The following is a 21,018-nucleotide window of genomic DNA, read 5'->3' as shown; positions in this document are numbered from 1 at the left end:
ATTGGGAACGTATGAGAATTTTAATTGGCTGCCATTTTTTACTGAACTGATATAGAGACCTCTAATTTGCGTTGTTGGTTTTCTTTTACCAGGACCTTTAAAATGAGGGGTCACTCAATGGGTCTTTGTATTTGAAATTTTTGAGTTTCCCCCAAAATCCCCATTTTAGGGATGAACACCAAGTGGCGGTTATGCCCAAAAAGTACTTCATAACATGCCATAATGGTGCGCCGAGTTAAGTTTTTCTAGTATGTATGGGCCATTAAAAAAATAACAGCGGGTCTCCTCACTTTTTACTAACCCTATATAGTTTTTAAGTCATCTTGGCCGCCATCTTGAATATCTCAATTTGCTCAAGGGTGACAAAGTGGCACCTTGCCTATTTTAATTATGTAGGTCTTGAAGAAACAGAAACCACTAAAAAACATCGGGTGGACCTTACTTCCAGGTTTTTTGACCTGCAACCAGACTATAACTCAGCTGGTAACAATAATCCTACATTTCTCCCCACCCAATTTAGGCTGAGTTTCCGAAACTATGTACATCATCATTTTCAGTTTCCATTTGCATTTTCCATTGAGGTGGATCAGTTGAAATGAAATTAAATGAAATGTGTTTATTGTCTTGTGAATTTATACAAATTATTGACAATGTCCGAAAAACTGCTAAAACTAGCATAGTCAGTTAATGAATACAATATACAATATTTACAAGAATACTACACACAAGGAGACATGTTACAATACATTACTTTAATATTACAACCAAATAATCTTATTGTTCAGAAAAATGCAAGGCATTTAGAATAATGAAAGTTATTAAACCCCATTGCCAGCTAAATCCAACAGTAATTTGATAAATTTGCTATCTATACTTAAAAATTAATAAAAGGCATTTCAAAAAAATCTTTTAGAGAATAAAAAGGGTTGTTCAAAAGCCATTTGTAGAATTTAAATTTAAAAGTTTTATTAGGATATTTTGTTATTAAATGTATTAGCTTGTTGTATATTTTTAGTGAGATTACAATATGACTTTTAAGAGTTTTAGACAGTCTATAAAAATCTATGGTAGCAACGTTTTTATTCCTTGTATTATGAACATGAGAATTTTGTTTGATAAGGTTGGGATTTTGTAGAATATATGATACAGAGTCAAATATATAAATGTTAATTACTGTTGGAATTTGTAGCTGAATGAACAGGGGTTTACAGTGTTCCTGTTGGGGTTCACAAGATATGATTCTAACTAACTTCTTTTGTAAGACTAAAATTTCCTCTATCCTACTGCAATTTCCGTAAAAGATAATATTGTATCTGAAAATGGATTGGAAATAAGCAAAGTAGGCTGTTTTAATATAATTTTGATCTATACAATGTATTAGTTTAGTTATGAGACAAATTACCCTTGAAAGCTTAGAGCTTATGTAATCTATATGATCTCCCCAAGAAAGGGTCTTATCCAGATAAATACCAAGAAATTTAACATTGTCTACATAACCATCCAACATATTTGATTCACAGGGTCTAAGGCTAAAAACAATTTTTTGAGTTTTATCTTTGTTTAAGAGGAAGCCATTTGATTCAAACCAAATAGAAGCTTCATTGATTGAGTTTTGAGCTAACTCTTGAAGTTGTTTAAGATCGGGATTAATATTTAAAAATGTTGTATCATCTGCATACAAATAAGTTTTACTGGTTATACATTCTGGGAGGTCGTTAATACAAATTAAAAATAATAGAGGACCTAGAACAGATCCCTGAGGCACGCCATATTTCATTTTTAATTCTTGGGACCATTCTCCATCAATATTGACTTTTTGTATTCTATTATTTAAGTATGATTTGAAAAAAGAAAGTGGAGATCCGTTGATACCATAAAAACTTAATTTCATTATTAGGTCATCATGGTCGACACAATCGAAAGCCCTACTCAGGTCGCAGAAAGTGGCCTGAGCAAGTGACTTCCTCTCAAAGACCATTAGTACCTCATTAATCAATTTATCTATTGCGTCTGATGTACACTTGCCCTTTCTAAATCCAAATTGTGATACAGTAGACTCTCAGTAATCCGGCAGATATAGGACCGCCATACTCAACGAACTATACTACTGGAACGCGCGCTGTCCATAAGCCCTGTACTATGTTTTCCGGGCACACACAGCCGTGTGCTGCGGGAGTATCCATAGACTTGCAGGCGCTCGGAGTGGGCAAGAACTCAACCGCACTAATCGACTACACAGGTAACCCGCTTTTACATGTCACAACATGAACTTTTCATGTCACAAAACGAATTCATCATTGGACATACTTTACTTCAGGCTGTCTCAACGTCTGCTACGAGAAGGTCAATTGTTATTTTTAATCGTTTTAAAGTCAATTATTATTTTAATCGTTTTAATAGGTGTTTAAGAGTTACAAATTTGTTTTATATTCGAGATGCTTTTTAACAATGGTAAAGAGTTGTGCTGCGTACAACTGTACTTCGAGATGGAGTAAAGGCTGCAACACTTCTTTTCACAAGTAAGGACTGAACATTTTTAACCATAGTAATACATTTAGCAATTATAAATTGTAACATGATATGTTGTATTTTATACTTGGTTCATAAACTTGCAAGATTATTAGGACCTAACAGAAATAGTTCAGTAAGTACGACTGTTGATGGTATATAAATCAATAATTATGTGTAAGACTGATTATCCGCTAGTCAAAAATATATTGTTATATTTTTAAAACTATAATTTGATATTTCTGTAAAAATTTTAAAAATCCAATTACTCAAGAGAGTTGTTCCAAGTTAGCCTATCTATTCTTAAAGTAGATTTTAGCCTTATAGTGTATTATGCACCAAATTCCAATCCAGTACGAAACTAAAACATTTGTTTTATGTACTTCAGAATTATTGTTATGTTTTGATTTTTTCAGTAAATTATAAAGACTTTTTATGTTTTAGCTTTCCGTTGGATGATGACAAACTTTTAAAAAAAATTGATTATTGCATTGAAAAGAAAGAACTTCAAACCAACAAAACATACTGTTCTGTGTGGTAAACATTTCAAAGAAGACGATTTTCATTTAGTTTTACCAAACACAACTAAGAAAAGACTAAATACCCCCGCCGCAGCAAACCTGCAGACTAAGCGAATTTCCATTTGATTTACACTGAAATGTCTACTTAAAAATATAACATTTATTCCCGATTGAAATAGAATTAGTTTAACAAGTACTTAGGTTTGCTGCATCAGGGAGGTAAAACTGTTTTTTTATGTTAATAGTTTAAGTTAGTAAGAAATAAAAACATTTTTCAAATTTGACCAAAATATGTTCATAAACAAGCAAACTACAATAGTTTACTTATTCTCCATAAGAATAACATGGGAATTTTAAATTTCATCAAAATCGGATCACTTTTGCTCGAGTTATCGTGCTAACGGACACATATATATATATATATATATATATATATCTTATTATATATATATATATCTTATCTCCTCAAGAATATATATATATATATATATATATGAATTTGAACGGATGGTGTTTTTGGCCTCTAGGGACCTCGAAACGAAAAAAAAAATCGCTCCCGCGTCCAGGTCTTACCATGAGTACTACGGTAATAGCTTATTCCCTATATGGGAAATTCGCTAAATATTCCCTATATGGGAAATTCGCTAAAAATGAAGCAATTCCGACATTGTTTGACTTTCCATCACATATCCAACCACCGCCAGAAAAACAGAGGAGGGTTGTCATCAAAAAGAAGTTACCCGTACCTATTCAACCACCTAGTGCAGATCTTCGATTTGAAGCCAACACGTCTATGTCATCGGTAAGTTTAACATAAGTTATAAGTAAGTTTATCAGTGGGGTTCTTATACAAATGTTTTTTTTTATAAGTTTGGGTTAATAATGTTAATAAATTCACGAATGCTAATGATTCTAGGATAAGCGGAAAACTGCATCACCATCCACATCTCTATCTCCCAGAAAAGGTAGTGTATTCAAAGGACATTTAAGTAACAAAGAATTTACAGGAAGCCATGAATTATTATTATGAATTATTTTATTGTTAATAAAATCTGTAACTCAATTGTTTTTGAAAATAATATCTCATCACATTGCAAAACAAAAAACCTTGCATGTGACGAAGAAATCGAACTTGGGCATGGGACAAAAACTTAATAAAATGATTTTGTTTTCCAACACTTAGACTAAGTTTATCATGTTTGTGAATTGTTTGTGGCATGAATTGAAATATACCACAAGTAATAAGATAACATGTAGCCTATTATTTTACCTAGTGTATATCTGGTTCCTGTTGTGTTAGTTACTGTCGTAGCCTACGGTAATTTGATGACGATTACAGGTTATTGTTTATAGTAATTTAATATACACCTTAAATGTTTAAGAAAAAATGCTGTGTAACAACAGATGTTAGAAAAATATGTTGTAAAATTTAATCATATTAGAGGCTACAGGGCGATTTAAAATGCCGCGAAAGCAAAACTGCATAGCCTGCTTGTACGCGGAGCGTGTTCTTGCCCACTCCGAGCGCCTGCAAACATCAGACGCAACCCCGGATTTCGGCCCGGTTCTGTAGCCCAGCGCGCGTTCCAGTAGTATAGTTCGTTGGCCATACTGCCGGATTAGTGAAAATGCCGGATTACTGGAATGTTATCATTAAAAACACGTCTCCGAAGTCCGCGTGATCGGAAACCGCTATTGCCGCGATCGGGCATGACAATTACGTATTCGCGGGAGGCGATGATAACGTCTACACGTCCGCGGGAGATAATCGTAAAATTGCCGCCATCGCGCATGACGACGATGACGTTTTCGTGACCTCTACAGATGTTCATGATTTTGCCGCGATCGCGCAAGTTGACGATAACATTTCCGGGACTGCGGGAGTAGACAATGATGTTTACACGGCCGCGGGACATGATAAAATCTTTGCCGCCACCGCGGAAGACAACGATTAATGTCTACATGACCGCGGGATATGTTAATGATTTTGCCGCGATCGCGCAAAACGACGATGACGTTTCCGTGACCGCGGGAGTAGACAATGATGTTTACACGGCCGCGGGAGATGATAAAATCTTTGCCGCAACCGCGGAAGACAACGATTAATGTCAACATGACCACGGGAGATGTTAATGATTTTGCCACGATCGCGTAAAACGACGATGACGTTTCCGTGACCGCGGGAGGCGATGATAACGTCTATACGTCTGCTGGTGATGTTCATGAATTTGCCGCGATCGCGCATGACGACGATGACTTTTCCGTGACCGCGGGAGATGTCAATGATTTTGTCGCGATCGTGCAAGACGACGATGACGTTTTCATGACCACGTGAGAGAATTATTATGTCTACACTGCCGCGGGAGATAATCAGAATTTTGCCGCGATCGCAAAAGACCTCCCGTCAAAAGTCGCCGGATTACTGGAGTGCCGGAGTGGTGCAGTGCCGGATTAGAGAGGGTCTACTGTACACTTAAAAAGTTGTTTCTTTCAAAAAAAGAATTCAGCTGGTCAAAAACCATGATTTCAAACAATTTTGATACTACAGGAATGATTGATATTGGGCGATAACTTTCTGGAATATCTTTTTTACCTTTTTTAAAAATGGGACAGACTCTGGTGACCTTTAATTCATCTGGAAAGACACCCTCAAGGAGACAGAGATTAAAGCAGTAAGATAGAGGTTCAGCTAGATTACCAATAATCTGTTTAAGCAAACTATTAGACATGAGATAAACATCATTACTGCTAGAGTTTTTTAGTTTTTTTGTGGCTTTTATTAGATCATTAGGTGTGATAAAATTCCAGAAAAAAGGTACAGGAGTAATGGAAGAATTATTAACTAAATCTTTTGAACTGTAATCATTACTAACAATTTTCATTTTTATGTTTTCAATTGATTCAATGAAAAAGGTATTGAAAACATCAGGAGATATTTTGGGTTTTTTTGTATTGATTAAAGAATTGCTACTGGTTTTAATGATTTGCCAGGCAGTTTTACATTTGTTATTACTTTTTTCTATGAGATTTGTGTTATATTCTATTTTGGCCTTCTTAATTGAATGCTTATATTGATTTTTTAACCCATTATATGCTTGTTTTGTTTCATTTGAAACGCTTTGACTATTTTTTACTATTTTATCTAGAAAAATTAATCTTTCTTTCATATCTCTTAACTCACTATTATACCAAGCATTACAATTATTTTTTTTCGAATTTTCAGTTTGAATTTTTATTACTTTAGAAAAATAAGAAATGTTATCTTTTAAAACTTTGAAAAAAACTCTGAACGTATCTTCTGCTGTTGAATTTATACAATTAAGCACTTGTATCCAATCATAAGTACCAAGCTTTTCTACTAATAAACCAACCGAATCTTTTGGCAAAATTACTTTAGAAAAAGAGTTTAAAGCAGCATATTGATTAACACAATCCTTATCCAAATTCAAAGTCAAATTAATTAGAAGACCATTATGGTCAGAGAAGGGGAAATCAAATACTTTACAGCTTATATTTGCGTTTTTACTACAATTTGTTAATACATTGTCCAGGCAATTGTTGCCTCGAGTGGGGGAGTGATTTAAGAAGTGAAAATTGTGCTGGCGTAGTATATTAAGAAATTGTTTAGAGAGGTAGTTGTTCTGAGTCAAGTCAAAACTTTTATTAAAGTCTCCTCCGATGATTGAAACATAATTAGTCCAACGAGAAAGATGAGTTAATAATTTATCAAAATTTTCAAGAAAAACCGCAGGGTTGCCCGAAGGTGAGTGGTAGACAGAGACGAAAATTAATTTAAAATCCTTGATAAAGACTGCTGCTGCTTCTGAACTCATTTCAGAACAAAACTGATCCAAATCACACATTTTAACCTGCAAAGAATTTTTAGTGAAAACTAAAGAGCCCCCCCTTATATGATCAGTTCTGCAGTAAGCACTACCACAACAAAAACCATCAGGATAAGCTAAAGCAACCTCTTCTGTTTTTAACCAATGTTCAGTTAGACCAATAGCGGAGATATTATTCCTAAGTACAAATGACTCTAAAATCGATGTTTTATTTTTTAAGCCTTGGATATTTAGAAACAAGAGTGAAGGATTTACATTTAAAATTGATGGCTTTTTTTGTGGTTCTTGCTTGGCAGTCTTATTAAGGCTAAACATTATTCTTAGGCCTATTTGGATCCACGGGAGCAAATGACACACTGGCAGCGCGGTCAACACTACACTTCTGGGGAATAATTTCACTCTCACTTAGATTGGACACTTCAATGGCTGACTGGCTTAGAGATTCATTAGAGGAGGTGTCAACAACAACCTCTCGTAGGGTAGGGGTGCTGACCTCAACCTCAGGTGGTGTGGTGGGCGTGGTGACCTCAACCTCGGGTGGTGTAGTGGGCGTGTTGACCTCATCCTCGGGTGGTGTGGTGGGCGTGTTGACGTCAACCTCGTGAGTCCCACAAGGAGTGTAGATGTTAGCATCAGTTCCCGATTGTGGAGTGGGGGTGATGGTAACTGTATCATCAGCTGAGTTCTTCAAACTGTATTCCTTTATCAGAACATCTAGTTTCAATTGGAATTCGCCATGTGATAGTCCCCGTCTTAGCTCTCTTTGTGATCTTTGATTGTAGCTCACGATGAACACTGCAGCCCCTGTTTCTTGACGAAAATCCATAATTTTTTTGATAAAGTGTTCTGGTGCAATAAGATCCCTCACACAACCCATGGGGGAGCAGATTAATGTTTTTAGTCCTTTTGCTTTAAAATCCCGTGTGAGTTGAGAAAAGGCTTCATTGTAGTCGTCTTTTTTTGGTTTCCCACTATACATCGGTTTGGTAACCAGGCTGTAAACAAAAGCGCCTTGATTTACATTCTGACAGGTGAGTTTGTCTGCAATAAAATCGCAGGGACGTGGTCTACCAAACTTGTTTTTGAAGACAACAGCAACACCAGCTGACATATTTCTGGCATGGTCAAGGTCACTCGATATAGTGTGAGCAAAACCTACAGAAGAGTCCTGTTTGTAGCGGTCTATAACTTGGCTCATGTGTTCTTCAACTAACTCGATACCTTGATCTACAACCACTGCTTTAGAGTTAAAAGAGTGCTTTGAGGGTTCATTTTGCTTCTTCCTAATTAGCAGTTTTGCAACCATGTCTGCAACTTTAGCTTTACCTTTCCTATTGAAGTGCATCCCATGAGTGGTGTATAAATGTCGGGGAAGTATTTATACAGGGGGAAGGCAGCCGAGTGGAGGGGGGTGGTGGGGAGCGGCTCATTCTCAAGGCAAAGTGTGACAATTTTAGTCGCCATGGAGCAGTGGACCAGTATACATCGCGCGTTTGCCGTTGAGGCGTTTTTTAAAAATGGCGATTCTGTTGTTGGTACGCAACGTAAGTTTCGGAGGCATTTTAATGTGGCTCGTGTCGTGGGGAACCTATCCCATCCCGAAACACCATCAAATTGTGGGTGGATACCTTTAGATCACAGGATCAACTGCAAAACGTAGGCCTACAGGCCGTCCAAGTCCAGTGAGGACGCCTGAGAACGTGGAGCGAGTGCGACAAGCTGTGCTAACGAGCCCGCATCGCCCGGCGCGTAGACAAGCTGCTGCTTTTGGCATGTCTGATCGCTGTCGGGTGAAAGTGAAGGCCTGAGTGCAATATTCGTCGAATATAGCGATCAGACATGCCAAGAGCAGCAGCTTGTCTACGCTCCGGGCGATGCGGGTTCGTTAGCACAGCTTGTCGCACTTGCTCCACGTTCTCAGGCGTCCTCACTGGACTTGGACGGCCTGTAGGCCTACGTTTTGCAGTTGATCCTGTGATCTAAAGGTATCCACCCACAATTTGATGGTGTTTCGGGATGGGATAGGTTCCCCACGAGCCACATTAAAATGCCTCCGAAACTTACGTTGCGTACCAACAACAGAATCGCCATTTTTAAAAAACGCCTCAACGGCAAACGCGCGATGTATACTGGTCCACTGCTCCATGGCGACTAAAATTGTCACACTTTGCCTTGAGAATGAGCCGCTCCCCACCACCCCCCTCCACTCGGCTGCCGGACTGTACTCGCTTGAAAACCGTCAGATATTTCTGCCGCTCCCTGTACAATAACTGGCAATCGCTTAGTACGATTACGTAAAGTAACGTCCACAAAAGCCTTACCCATGACTTCTAGCTTATTTTTCCCATAGCCAGTGATTACATCAGACGTCTTTTTTAGAGATTCGCCACTTGAATTGATCTTATCCCAAAGAGACAAACTTATAGCACTTACCCGAGCTCCTGAATCAAACTCCATTCTAACATTATACCCGTTCAATTGTACATCTATCGTAGCTCTGGGAACCTTACTCTTGACAGACCTAATTTGTGTTCCGCTAACATCAATATCAGAACTACACTCATCATCGTAAGTTTGATCACCAGAATCATCTACTTTTCTCAATTTACCATCTGTTCTCTTGAAAAAATTATGTTTACTTTTGCACATTCTTGCGAAGTGGCCTCTCCTTGAACATTTCTTGCACACAGCAGAAATAGCAGGACACCTATCTTCACTAGGGTCATGTGTAAACCCACATCTATAACACCTATTGAAGCCAGTAGATTTCTGTACCTCTGGTTTCCTCTTTTCCTTACTGTCACTTACTTTAAAAATCTCATTTTTACACGAATGTCTGGAAACTTCTTCTCTCGCTCGTTCCATAGATTGAGCTAACTCTAGTACTACTGTTGACTTAACACACTCACCTCGGTTATTAACTCCCTCGGGCCATCTTTGTCTGACTTCGACTTCAAATTCTGGACAGTTGCTTCCTACTGCAAACCTATCTCGTACTCGTTCATCTAAGCTATCTCCATATTTACAACTTCTAGCTAAAGACTTCAATCTGTTATAAAACAAAATAAATGTCTCACCATCTTTTCTTATTGCTCTTTCAAACTCAAACCTTGTTGCAAAAAGGGTCCTTGTAGGCTTAAACAACCGGTTGGCTTCCTCTTTGACTTCGTCGTAGGTGCACTCCTCCCAGTTCCTTGGATACATCTGGTCCGACAGTGTCCTGAGGTGCTCCTCTCCGATATTTGCCAATAGAAGATCTCGCCGAGCCGCTTGTTCTTCTGTGTTAGCACCACCCAGTCCCTTAACTCTGCAGGTCAACTCAAAACGAGCTATGTAGTCTTCCCACAATTGTTCACTATTATACTCTTTAAATGAAAATCTGCTCATTCTATCTTGTATGCAAGACATGTTACTACAGTCCTATACTGAGACTGGTCTGTTTTCCTCGGCATTTTCTCGTCGCCAATATAGAATAATTAATTATTAAAACTCATTTTAAGTAAACTCAACCAAAAACTATTTATTTACAAAAACTAAACAAATAATGTAAACAACCCAAATAGCAGATGATTCATACTTCATAACTCAGCTGGTAACAATAATCCTACGTTACCTTAGTGGTAGGGCTGAGAACATCGAGCTGGAAGAATGCTACACAGAAGTTCTGTTCGGACAGACAGACAGGTTCCAGTTGGGAGAGAACTTTCTCCAACACATGGTCAAACCTCAACCTCTCACTGCTGTCGTACTCTGGACCCCAGAGATCTCTCTCTACACCCAGCAGTCCATAGCTGGCACTCCTCACCTTCTCCTCCCTACCAGGCACTCCTGGTCCTGCTGAACATATTACAATTCCGTGAGAACTTTCTCCAACACATGGTCAAACCTCAACCTCTCACTGGTGTCATACTCTGAACCCCAGAGATCTCTCTCCACACCCAGCAGTCCATAGCTGGCACTCCTCACCTTCTCCTCCCTACCAGGCACTCCTGGTCCTGCTGAACATATTACAATTCCGTGAGAACTTTCTCCAACACATGGTCAAACCTCAACCTCTCACTGCTGTCATACTCTGAACCCCAGAGATCTCTCTCCACACCCAGCAGTCCATAGCTGGCCCTGTCCTGCTGAATATATTTCTGTTCAGTGAGATCTTTCTGCATCACATGGCCAAACTTCGACCACCAAAACACAAATAAAATAACACTACAATAAAGCATGGTAGAATAAACCATTTTGCTTCAATTTAGTGATCCAGAGGCTACGTTGTCCCCTGGAGGACTTAGTCAAGTGTAGAGAAAGTGAAAGAGAGTTTGCAAAATGGCTGAGTTGAGTGCACGGCTGCTGAAAACTGCAGTGTTGCCACATATCACTAGTTTATTTACAACTATGTAGTACAAACATACATTTGTAAACACCTGGCCTCAAGGTAAGATTAGTTAGTTTACACTGTTGATTCTACTCTATATTTCTGTTTGTGGTACCTGTGTTGCCGGATATCTGTGTCTTAGCGTCCTCTAGGAATTGTCGGATGTCCCTCTCATATATCTTGCCCAGACAGCTGGTGTACACCTTGGTGAGTGCCGTGTAAGCTTTACGATCCATCACTTTGCACCAGTGCATCAACTCCGTGTACGCCGTGAGTTCCCGGTGCAGCGCTGTGTGTTTAGGCAGTGTCAGGTGGCTAGCGGTCTGCTCCCCAGCATCGTTACCCTGTAACCAGATGTGTTCGGTTAATGTCTAAATGGAAAGCTAATACTAAATGGTGAAATACCAAAGAAGTAACTGATGGTGAAGAGTGGGATATTCAAATTTAGATGCTAAAGAGCGTATTGGGAATCGTAGACTGTTTAATCTACACTAGCATTATTTTTTTATCATCATTTATCATTTTTTAAACATTTAGTTATATGCTTACTATATCCTAACGCCCATTAAAGTGATGTCCTCTCAAGAATGTCCAATCATCATTTTCTGGATCTTCCAGATTGGATTCTCCTATTAGATTTTCCCTGTCACACCTCCTTCAATTTTGATTCTCGAAGTGATAGTACCTCACAACCCTATGCATACATATAACTTAAATAATATGGTACTATGCTGAAGAGCAACACAATGATAAAATCAAACATATATTGAAATTGGAAAATTAAAACTTACTAGATGGATAAAGAGATTGTTAAGGTGTCTAGAGATGATTTGAGAAAATTTTCCCTTCCACTTGTCAAAACGTTTCTTCTGCTCTTGAACAGCTGCTAGCCTCACCAACGCTGGATGGATCTCTGCATTCATCACCCCCTGCAAATATTACAAACAGATTTACAGCGTTATTATAAATATATAGACCCTCTACTGTCGTAATAATCCATTCTACAGCTTCAGGTATGATACAAGCTACGAGCAGCAACCTGAGCTATATGTAAGCGGCTATTTTATCAAAGATCATCGAATTTCCCTGTCATAGGTGTCAGTGTAGTTACAGGTTATTCCAGCTAAATAGCTTTTTAAAGAATTATGATAAATTACTAAGCAATAAGAAATATATATGTATCCTTACTATAAAAAAATAGTCAAAATAAGATGTAATAAACATTTTAGGACTGTAATATTTTATAAGAACAAGATAAAATCTAGTGTATTCAATTTATTCTCCATTTCAATCACAACTCAATTATTATTGTTATTTACAAAATTAACAATCAGAACCAAAACAAAAGTCTTTAACATCTGGAATGCAACCAACATTATAAAATCAAATGCTGCTTCTTGTACAATTAATATAAACATATATTACACTCGCCAACACTTAAAATTTGCTTGGCTCATAATACTTTAAAACTTTAAAATTTCTTCTGACTCTTTGGCTTCCCAACTTTATAGATCCAATTTCTCCGGCCTGTGCACAGTCCTCTGTGATCTCCTCAAAACTGTAGATGGACTGTATTGCACACCCCGTGGTTTCCCAACATCAGACTTCAATCTAGGCAAATAAGGCGAAGCATCATGTCTTGATATTGATGGTGATGTAGACTCCTGAACAATAGGCAAATCTCTATTGAATTCTTGTTGATGTGCCTCAATAGTCCTTCCAACTTCCTCTTTCCGCACGATGATTTCGTCCTCCCCTACCTCAGTTGGCCTAAGATGGTCTGCATGGCAAACTCTTGTTTTGCCAAGAACACTAACCAAATAAGTAACTGGACTTTTAATATGCGACCTGGAACCCAACTAACTTTCTCCTGTCTGACTGTTTTAACCAACACCTTCTGATTATCATTAAAAAATCTACACGCACCTCTATGCCTATCTGAGGCTCGTTTCTGCATTTCCTGCTTCTTCCTTGACTCGTCTAGTAGATTAGGTTTTAACATAGTCAATTTTGTTCGAGGTTTCCAACGTAAGAACAGTTCAGCCGGGCTCACACCGGTTACTGACGATGGAGTATTACGATATGCGAAAAGAAAGTTATCCAATTTATACTGCAGTGATGTCTTTTGAGATGATTTTTCACCCAAAACTTGCCTTAACAAACTTTTCTTAACTTCTTGAACAGAACGCTCGGCTGCTCCATTGGAGGCAGGGTGATATGGTGGAGAAAATGTTAGTTTCACACCATTTTTTCTAAGAAACTCCCTGAATTCTAGACTGGTAAAAGACGTGCCGTTGTCACACACCAACTCCTCAGGTAAACCATAAGCAGAAAATAGTGTACGAAGTTTCTCAATGGTCTTCCCCGTTGAAATAGAACCCATTAAAAATACTTCCATCCACTTTGAAAAACTATCCACTACAATCAACATTTGCTGTCTGGTGGTTGGATCTTCAGCAAAATCGATATGAATTCGGCGCCATCTCTCGGAAGTTAACGGCCATTGCTGCAATGGAACTTTTGAAGCAGCATTTCTTGTACTTTGACAAATCAAACAAGATGACACAGCATCCTCAATTACTTTTTCAATCCCAGGCCACCACACGTGGCTGCGTGCCAACAATTTCATTCGAGTAATTCCAGGATGTTGTTCATGCAATATCTGGATGACTTTACCTTGCAATTTCTTAGGTATGACTACTCTACTGCCCCATAAAATGCAATTTTTATCCACTGACAATTCATCTCTCCTTCTCTGAAATGGTATTAACATTGGGTCTACAATTTCACGCCACCCATATAACACAAAATCCCGAACTTTAGACAACAGTGGGTCTTTATCAGTCAATTGTCCTATCTCTAAAGAAGTGATTGGAGAATCGTCACTCCCCGAATTGAAGAAGTTCATTTCTCTTACACAAAAATTCCACATGAGATATATAATTTTCATCCAACTCCAAAGTTTCATTCTCGGGTAGTGGTAAGCGTGACAACGCATCAGCGTGAGGCAAACTGGAACCCTTCCGATATTTTACCTCAAAATTGTAGGCAGACAAAATCAGGGCCCATCGTTGTAGGCGAGCAGCAGCTAAACTAGGCACCCCTCGCTTCGATCCAAAAATAGCTGCTAGTGGCTGATGATCACTTTGTAAAATACAATTGGTACGCCCATAAATGTATTTATGGAATTTCTTCACTCCAAAGATCAGTGCCAACGCCTCCTTGTGGAGCTGTGAATAGTTCTTCTCACTGGCACTCAATGTTTTTGATGCAAACGCTATAGGTCTTTCTTCTCCGTTTATGATATGGGACAAAATGGCAGAAACTCCTTTAGGACTAGCATCACAAGTGAGCACTAAAGGTTTAGAGACATCATAGTGTACTAAAACATCAGAACACAGAACCCAAGATTTACTTTCTTTGAATGTTTGAGAACATTGCTCGGTCCATTTCCATGGAACATCTTTCTTTAACAGTTCATAAAAACAATGAATTTTAGCAGACAAGTTTTGAATAAATTTTCCATAATAGTTTATTAAACCAACATAAGCCCTTAGCTCGTCTTTACTAGTAGGTTCGGGAGCTTTTTGAATAGCTTCAACAATACCTTGTTGTGGACTGACTCCTGATGCTGAAATGACGTAGCCTAAATATTCCACTTCAGGCTGCAAGAACTTGCATTTACTCCCATTAACTTGTACTCCAAATTCCATAAGACGCTGTAACAATTTCCCCAATCTATAAAAGGCTTCCTCTCTTGTTGAGCCACCAACCAAAACATCATCTAAATAGGCTACAGTACCTGGTAATCTGTTTATAATTTGATCGATCACAGCTTGAAATATAGCTGGAGCTGAAGAAAGTCCAAATGGCAGACGTGTTAGTCGAAATAGTCCCTTGTGAGTTGTTAACGTCAACAGAGGTTGTGAATCCTCCGCAACAGCTAATTGTTGATAAGCATTAGTGAGATCCACAACTGAAAAATATGTACAACCAGACAGAGAAGCAAATATATCCTCAGGTTGAGGTAATGGATAATGTTCCGTCTGTAACACCGGATTCAATGTTACTTTGAAGTCTGCGCACAATCGGACACCATTAGTCTTGGGCACTGTAACTAACGGAGTAGCCCATTCTGAACTAGAAACTCTGTACGCTATACCATCCTCAACCCACCGATCTAATTCTTGTTCTACTTTTTCCCTTAACGAGTAAGGCACAGGCCTAAATTTGCAAAACTTAGGAACAGCATTGTCCTTGAGAGTGACTTGAGCCTTAACACCTTTTATTTCTCCTGGCCCCCCTTGAAACACTGCATTGTACTTTTTCTTTAACGCCTCTACTTCAGCCTCAAGTTTGCCATTAGGCAACACAACTTCACAATTAGATTGCTTCAATTCACATGTGGTAACATTCACTGTAGACTTAGATTTAGTACCAGTAGTATCATACGATCTTGAAAATACAGCATGCCAATCCAACTTTAATTTTGCTAACCAGTTCCTTCCAAGCAAAATAGGCTGGTCTTTACGACAAACCTCAACAATCAATAGTGGTAACACTAGGTTCTGGTTTTTATACAAAACTCTAACCTCAGCTTGACCTAGAACAGGCACGTCACCACCTGTGTAAGTTCGCAATTTCATAGAAACAGGCTTTAATTCAATATGAGAAAAATGTGCATTAAAAACGTCTGAAGGACAAACTGATACAGCTGACCCGCTGTCAATTTCCATCTCCACCAGAACCTTCTCTATAGTTAGCCTTACCTTGTAAGCTGCCATACCTTTGTTTAATCCAAAGTTGTACAAACACACATTATTTGAAACTTCATTGCAGCTTGAGTTAAGCTCATTGACATCATCTTTTGAGATTTGATGGACTCTATTAGCACCTGACTTGTCCTTCCTTCCAAATTTTGCAACTTTACTTTGGTTTCGGCAAGCTTTTAGTAGATGCCCAACTATGTTGCACCCATTGCACTTATAATTTGCATATGGACATTCATTGGCCCTATGTTCAACTGAACAACATCTGTAACACTTAAATTTAGCATTAATATTAGTCATACCAGCACCAATAGCTGAATTGAAATGACTACCAGTCTGCCTATTTTGATTCACATGTAAAGAATTGGGCTTGGAATTTAAATGACAAATTTCCTGTTTTGGATTGAACAAACTTGTCTGTTTTTCAGCCTGCTCTAATCTGAGTGCCAAACTATAAGCTTCATCAAATTCTTGATCCTCAGACAATAATTTTTGCCTTATGACCTCATTACTTATCCCTGAAATAAGCTTGTCTCTAAGAGCCTCTTTTAAGAATGTGCTAAATTTACATGAACTAGCTAAATGTTTAATCGCTACAACAAACTCTGAAATACTCTCACTAGGTTTTTGCACACGAGAATAAAAAGTGTATCTCTCAGCTACCACCAATTTCTTTGGAAAAAAATAGTTCTCAAGAACTTTAACTAACTCTTCATAACTTTTGCTATCTACAGCTGCAGGTGAAACTAAATCAGACAAAATTGTTAAAACTTTTGGGCCTACAACAGTTATTAAAACAGAAACTTTAGTATCGTCATCAATCTCATTAGCTTTGAAATAATGCTTAAGCCTCATTGCATATGATTCAATGGACTCATCTTGTGGGTTAAATTCACCAACTTTACCTATTCCTGCCATCTTAGTCTTTAAGTTTACCTCCCTTTTTTTTTTGAAGTTTAGATTTATCTTCTTCAGGATCTGGTATAAAAAAAAAAAACTTTACTTTTACTAGACTTACTATCACTCGGAACGAGGTCCGTTTAATTCGACTGCGCCATTGTAATATTTTATAAGAACAAGATAAAATCTAGTGTATTCAATTTATTCTCCATTTCAATCACAACTCAATTATTATTGTTATTGACAAAATTAACAATCAGAACCAAAACAAAAGTCTTTAACATCTGGAATGCAACCAACATTATAAAATCAAATGCTGCTTCTTGTACAATTAATATAAACATATATTACAAGGACATATTACATTAGGCTAATTATTTTTATTATCTGAAAATATTGTTTGTTAAAGAAAATCTTAGTCTTTATAAATAAGAGGTGTAGGAGTCAATGAGAGAGTGGAGGGGGAACAACCGATTAACAAGAGAAGAAAGGTGTTTGGAGAACACCACCATTTCTGAGGATGACGGTGATAGGATCTTCGCATACCACATATAATGCCATATGTATGAGCATCCCTACTTTTGACAACATTTTGAGCAGATTAAGTTGGAAGATTTAGAAGAGAAGAACAGGTTTACAGCAGGACGGAAGCATGATTTATATGAGCCGCAATTTGGCAAAAATCGGTCTAGACTTGAAACCACAAATTTACACGCAACTTAATGTGATTGATGTCTGAGCAACGTCACTCGTATTGTACCCGCAGCCTAATACTTCATTCAGAAGAAACCCCCTTGTATGGGCAAAATTTCAAATTAATTATGCTGTGAACTTTTGTGTGGTTTCAAGTGCTTGGAACTCTTTCTTCAAGTAGGTAGGTTGAGTATCCATTCCTATTTTATTTCCTTAGCCTACAATTCCTAAGCCAAGTGCTTTTTTCTCCATGAATTGGTGTATGATTTTGACAACTTACCTGCAGTGCTTTCCCAGCTGCTATAGCATCTCTTAGTCCCTCTTTAGTAGTTAGATCAGCATCTATCAAGGCGTCCTGGTATTTCTTGGGCAGCTCCAGTTGTGACTACAAACAACACTTCAGTAGAGTCATATTCCCTTGCAAGTCTAGCAGCTTTAGTTACAGACGTGTCTTTGAACAAGTGAAAATACTCACTGACAAAGCAATCCATCTTTGAGGCCAGCTACAACTCAACTGACTAAGCTTTGGCGGTGTTTTTAAGTGTGGAAGTCTGTAGCTTTAGTTAACTTACAGATTTAAAAATTGAATGGAAATCAACTGTCAAGACTTTAAAAGATTGCTTGTATACCAACGGGAAGGAATTGGAAAGAGCACTTTTAGCAAATAATACATGGTGTCAGCGGGCTTGTTCTTGCTCTAAACCGTATTTTTAATCATTTTTAATTAACCAATTAGGTTGACTTATTGAAGTGGACACCAATAATCCTTACTGATTTAAAATGGTAGCAACCAATGATGTCTGTAAAATGTATTATTGATTGTGTGACCATCTTAGCTTAAACTAAAAGCTACATATAATTATGTGTAATACCTAATGACATAATAATGATTATTGCCAATACATTTTAAATGGGTGATTGACTATTACTATCCAAAAAATGTTTTCAAGAGTCAAAAACAAACTAGGCCTAATTCAGAAATATAAATTGTTATTTAACATCAAAGACTTACGATAACTTTCTCTAGTTCAAACAACAATTTCTGGTTGTTTCGGTTGGCAACTTCAATCAACATGTTTTTCTCCTCCATTTTGTCCATTGTGTTACGAATGTGGCATAGGATGTTGTCATAACCATTCAGCTGAGATTCCACTTTTTCTACCTAAAAAACAATTAAGATACCACTTATCATTAAATCACTACAGACACTGATACACTTTGAAATATAGTTTTTAGGTGGGAAATTAATAAATGCTTAGGTATTGTAAAATAAGGAGATATCTTTGACTCCTGATCAAGACAGGCTAAAACAAGCCAGCTTCTGAAAACTGTTCGAAGGATTGGGGAGGTTTTGAACAATGCACTGATCATTTTACACATATATTTATATTTTAATAATCGTTTTTTATTAGGTTCTAATTTTCTTTCCAAAGCTACTACCGTAATGGTACTTGACTACAAAACAAAACTGTTCCAAGCAATTCACCTCAGATATGGCTACCTCTAGTTGATTCATTAATTGAGAAACTTGCTTCTCCGATGCTAAGACACTATGGACATTTTCCTGAAACATGAGAAAAAGTATTTAACTAAACATATTTTCTTGTCATACTCTGATTATTTTATAATCTAAAAAAGCTCCACGGAGCTAGGAATAAAATAATCAGCAAGTAAACACTTTTAAATAGTTACAGACATAAAAAAAGTTATTTAGTTTCCTAAGAGGGTTCTAGCCGGTCAATTCAAGATAGCAGCTAAACATGCCTCTACGGTACAAGCTTACATCATCCTTTGACTGATATGCCTCTAACCAGTGTTGGGAAGTAATATCAGCTGTAACTACGCAACTTTTAAGATTTTTTAGCGTTAGCTGTAGCTAGCTACATTTTTAAAGTAGTTCTATAGTTGTAGCGGAATTTTAGCTACTTTTCTTGCTACATTCATTGATTGAGATAGTGATTTTTATCACAACCTTACGTGAAACAATCTCTTTCAAACTGAGATTTTCAAGAAAATTAGGCCTACTTTTTTGGCTTCATACAGTTGGTCGCAGCTGTTTCATTATCTATTACAGCATTGCGTGGACATGGAGGCCTTTATCTGAGTGTTATCCACATTTATGGCTCTCATTTCCTTCATTTGCTACTCTATGATTACTGTCAGATAAATAAAATCGCTAGATGCATACAACGTTTAAACTGTATCAATAGGAATTTATTACAATGGAAATTTTATGAAAGAGTACGGTACAATCATAATTTAACAATTAATTTTTACACTTAATTGAATTTTTTTATTAATTGATAGTTTCAACTTGTGTTTTATTTAACGGAAACCATCCCTAAACCTTAAAGTAATGAGAAAGCTGGTCTATCAACCTTTGCTTCAGCTGTTGATTGAGGTTCATCATCACACAAAAGCCCTTCCTTGGTTGGATTACGAAGATTTTTCAAAGGTTTACTAAATTAACAAAGAGGAATTTACCTGATGAGATTTAAGATATGCCTAGATTACATAATAATTGTACCTAACAAAAAAATCTCCATATAACATGAAACTTACATTGAAAAAATAGCATAGTTTGCTCCTGCTAGCAGCTCTTGTCAAGGACTATTCCTAGGCTATGCTATTGGATTAATGACTACCAAGTTCAATTAATAGGAATGTAGCTTATCTGTTTAGTCCCTGTAAGAACAAGCCTACTATAGCCAACTTGTTACATAGCCAAGTAGGCCTAGATACATGTTATTTTTACTTTAAAATTTTCAACATGTTTAAATTAATGAGCCGATTTCAGGATAGGCCTACTGTTTTCTGCACCAACGTTTGTTGAAGCACAATTTGCCTTGTGCATAATGACAATAAAGGACGATTTCTTGACATTGATAAGTGTTATTCATAGAATAAGTAACTTATCACTATCGTTAAAAGTTATAGCAATGTCGTTTTTAACATTAAAAATAAAGAAAGGCAATAAACTCCAATTTCAGTAGGCTAGGCTCTGTAACACAAAAAAGTATTTTTAAATAATCTTTTTACAGTTTTATTGTTTTTAATAGTTGATATAAGACATCTATAAATAAATGTACATTAAAAAATTAAATGAGCTTTTAAAATATATTTTGGTTGTATGTCCTTTGAACTTAATGAAATTTACATATATGTATGTCTTATATATAAAATGCTTAAAAATAAAAATAATGCAATATTTAAAAATAAGTAACAAATATGATGAAACACCCAACTAACTTATTTTGGTTGTTGTTGAAGTGTCGTCACCCTGACGTACCTTCGTTGACACGGTGCTATACTTTATACACTGTTACTGAGTCACTACGTCACCCTGACGTCTTACACTACGGAAATCGGGAAGTTAATAAGCACTACGGTTTAACACTGTAAAACTGCTAACG

At 37.2% G+C, this 21,018-nt stretch overlaps 1 protein-coding gene across 1 annotated transcript in view; it reads right to left on the bottom strand.

Moving 5' to 3' along the window:
- Positions 1 to 21,018, bottom strand: part of LOC128991868 (exocyst complex component 1) — a 51,443-nt gene that overhangs the window by 19,211 nt on the left and 11,214 nt on the right. Inside the window, exons 7-12 of the mRNA XM_054415110.1 lie at positions 19,092 to 19,169; positions 18,618 to 18,767; positions 17,886 to 17,990; positions 12,035 to 12,172; positions 11,359 to 11,587; positions 10,488 to 10,708 (exon numbers count right to left, since the gene is read on the bottom strand). Coding sequence (XP_054271085.1) covers positions 10,488 to 10,708; positions 11,359 to 11,587; positions 12,035 to 12,172; positions 17,886 to 17,990; positions 18,618 to 18,767; positions 19,092 to 19,169 — 921 coding nt within the window. The remainder of the gene's footprint in view (positions 1 to 10,487; positions 10,709 to 11,358; positions 11,588 to 12,034; positions 12,173 to 17,885; positions 17,991 to 18,617; positions 18,768 to 19,091; positions 19,170 to 21,018) is intronic.

Source organism: Macrosteles quadrilineatus, unplaced genomic scaffold (assembly GCF_028750875.1).
Source record: "Macrosteles quadrilineatus isolate MER2022 unplaced genomic scaffold, UCM_ALF_1.0 Scaffold_4__1_contigs__length_99947679, whole genome shotgun sequence".
Lineage (NCBI taxonomy): Eukaryota > Metazoa > Arthropoda > Insecta > Hemiptera > Cicadellidae > Macrosteles > Macrosteles quadrilineatus.
This window is presented reverse-complemented; position numbering and strand designations above follow the sequence as displayed.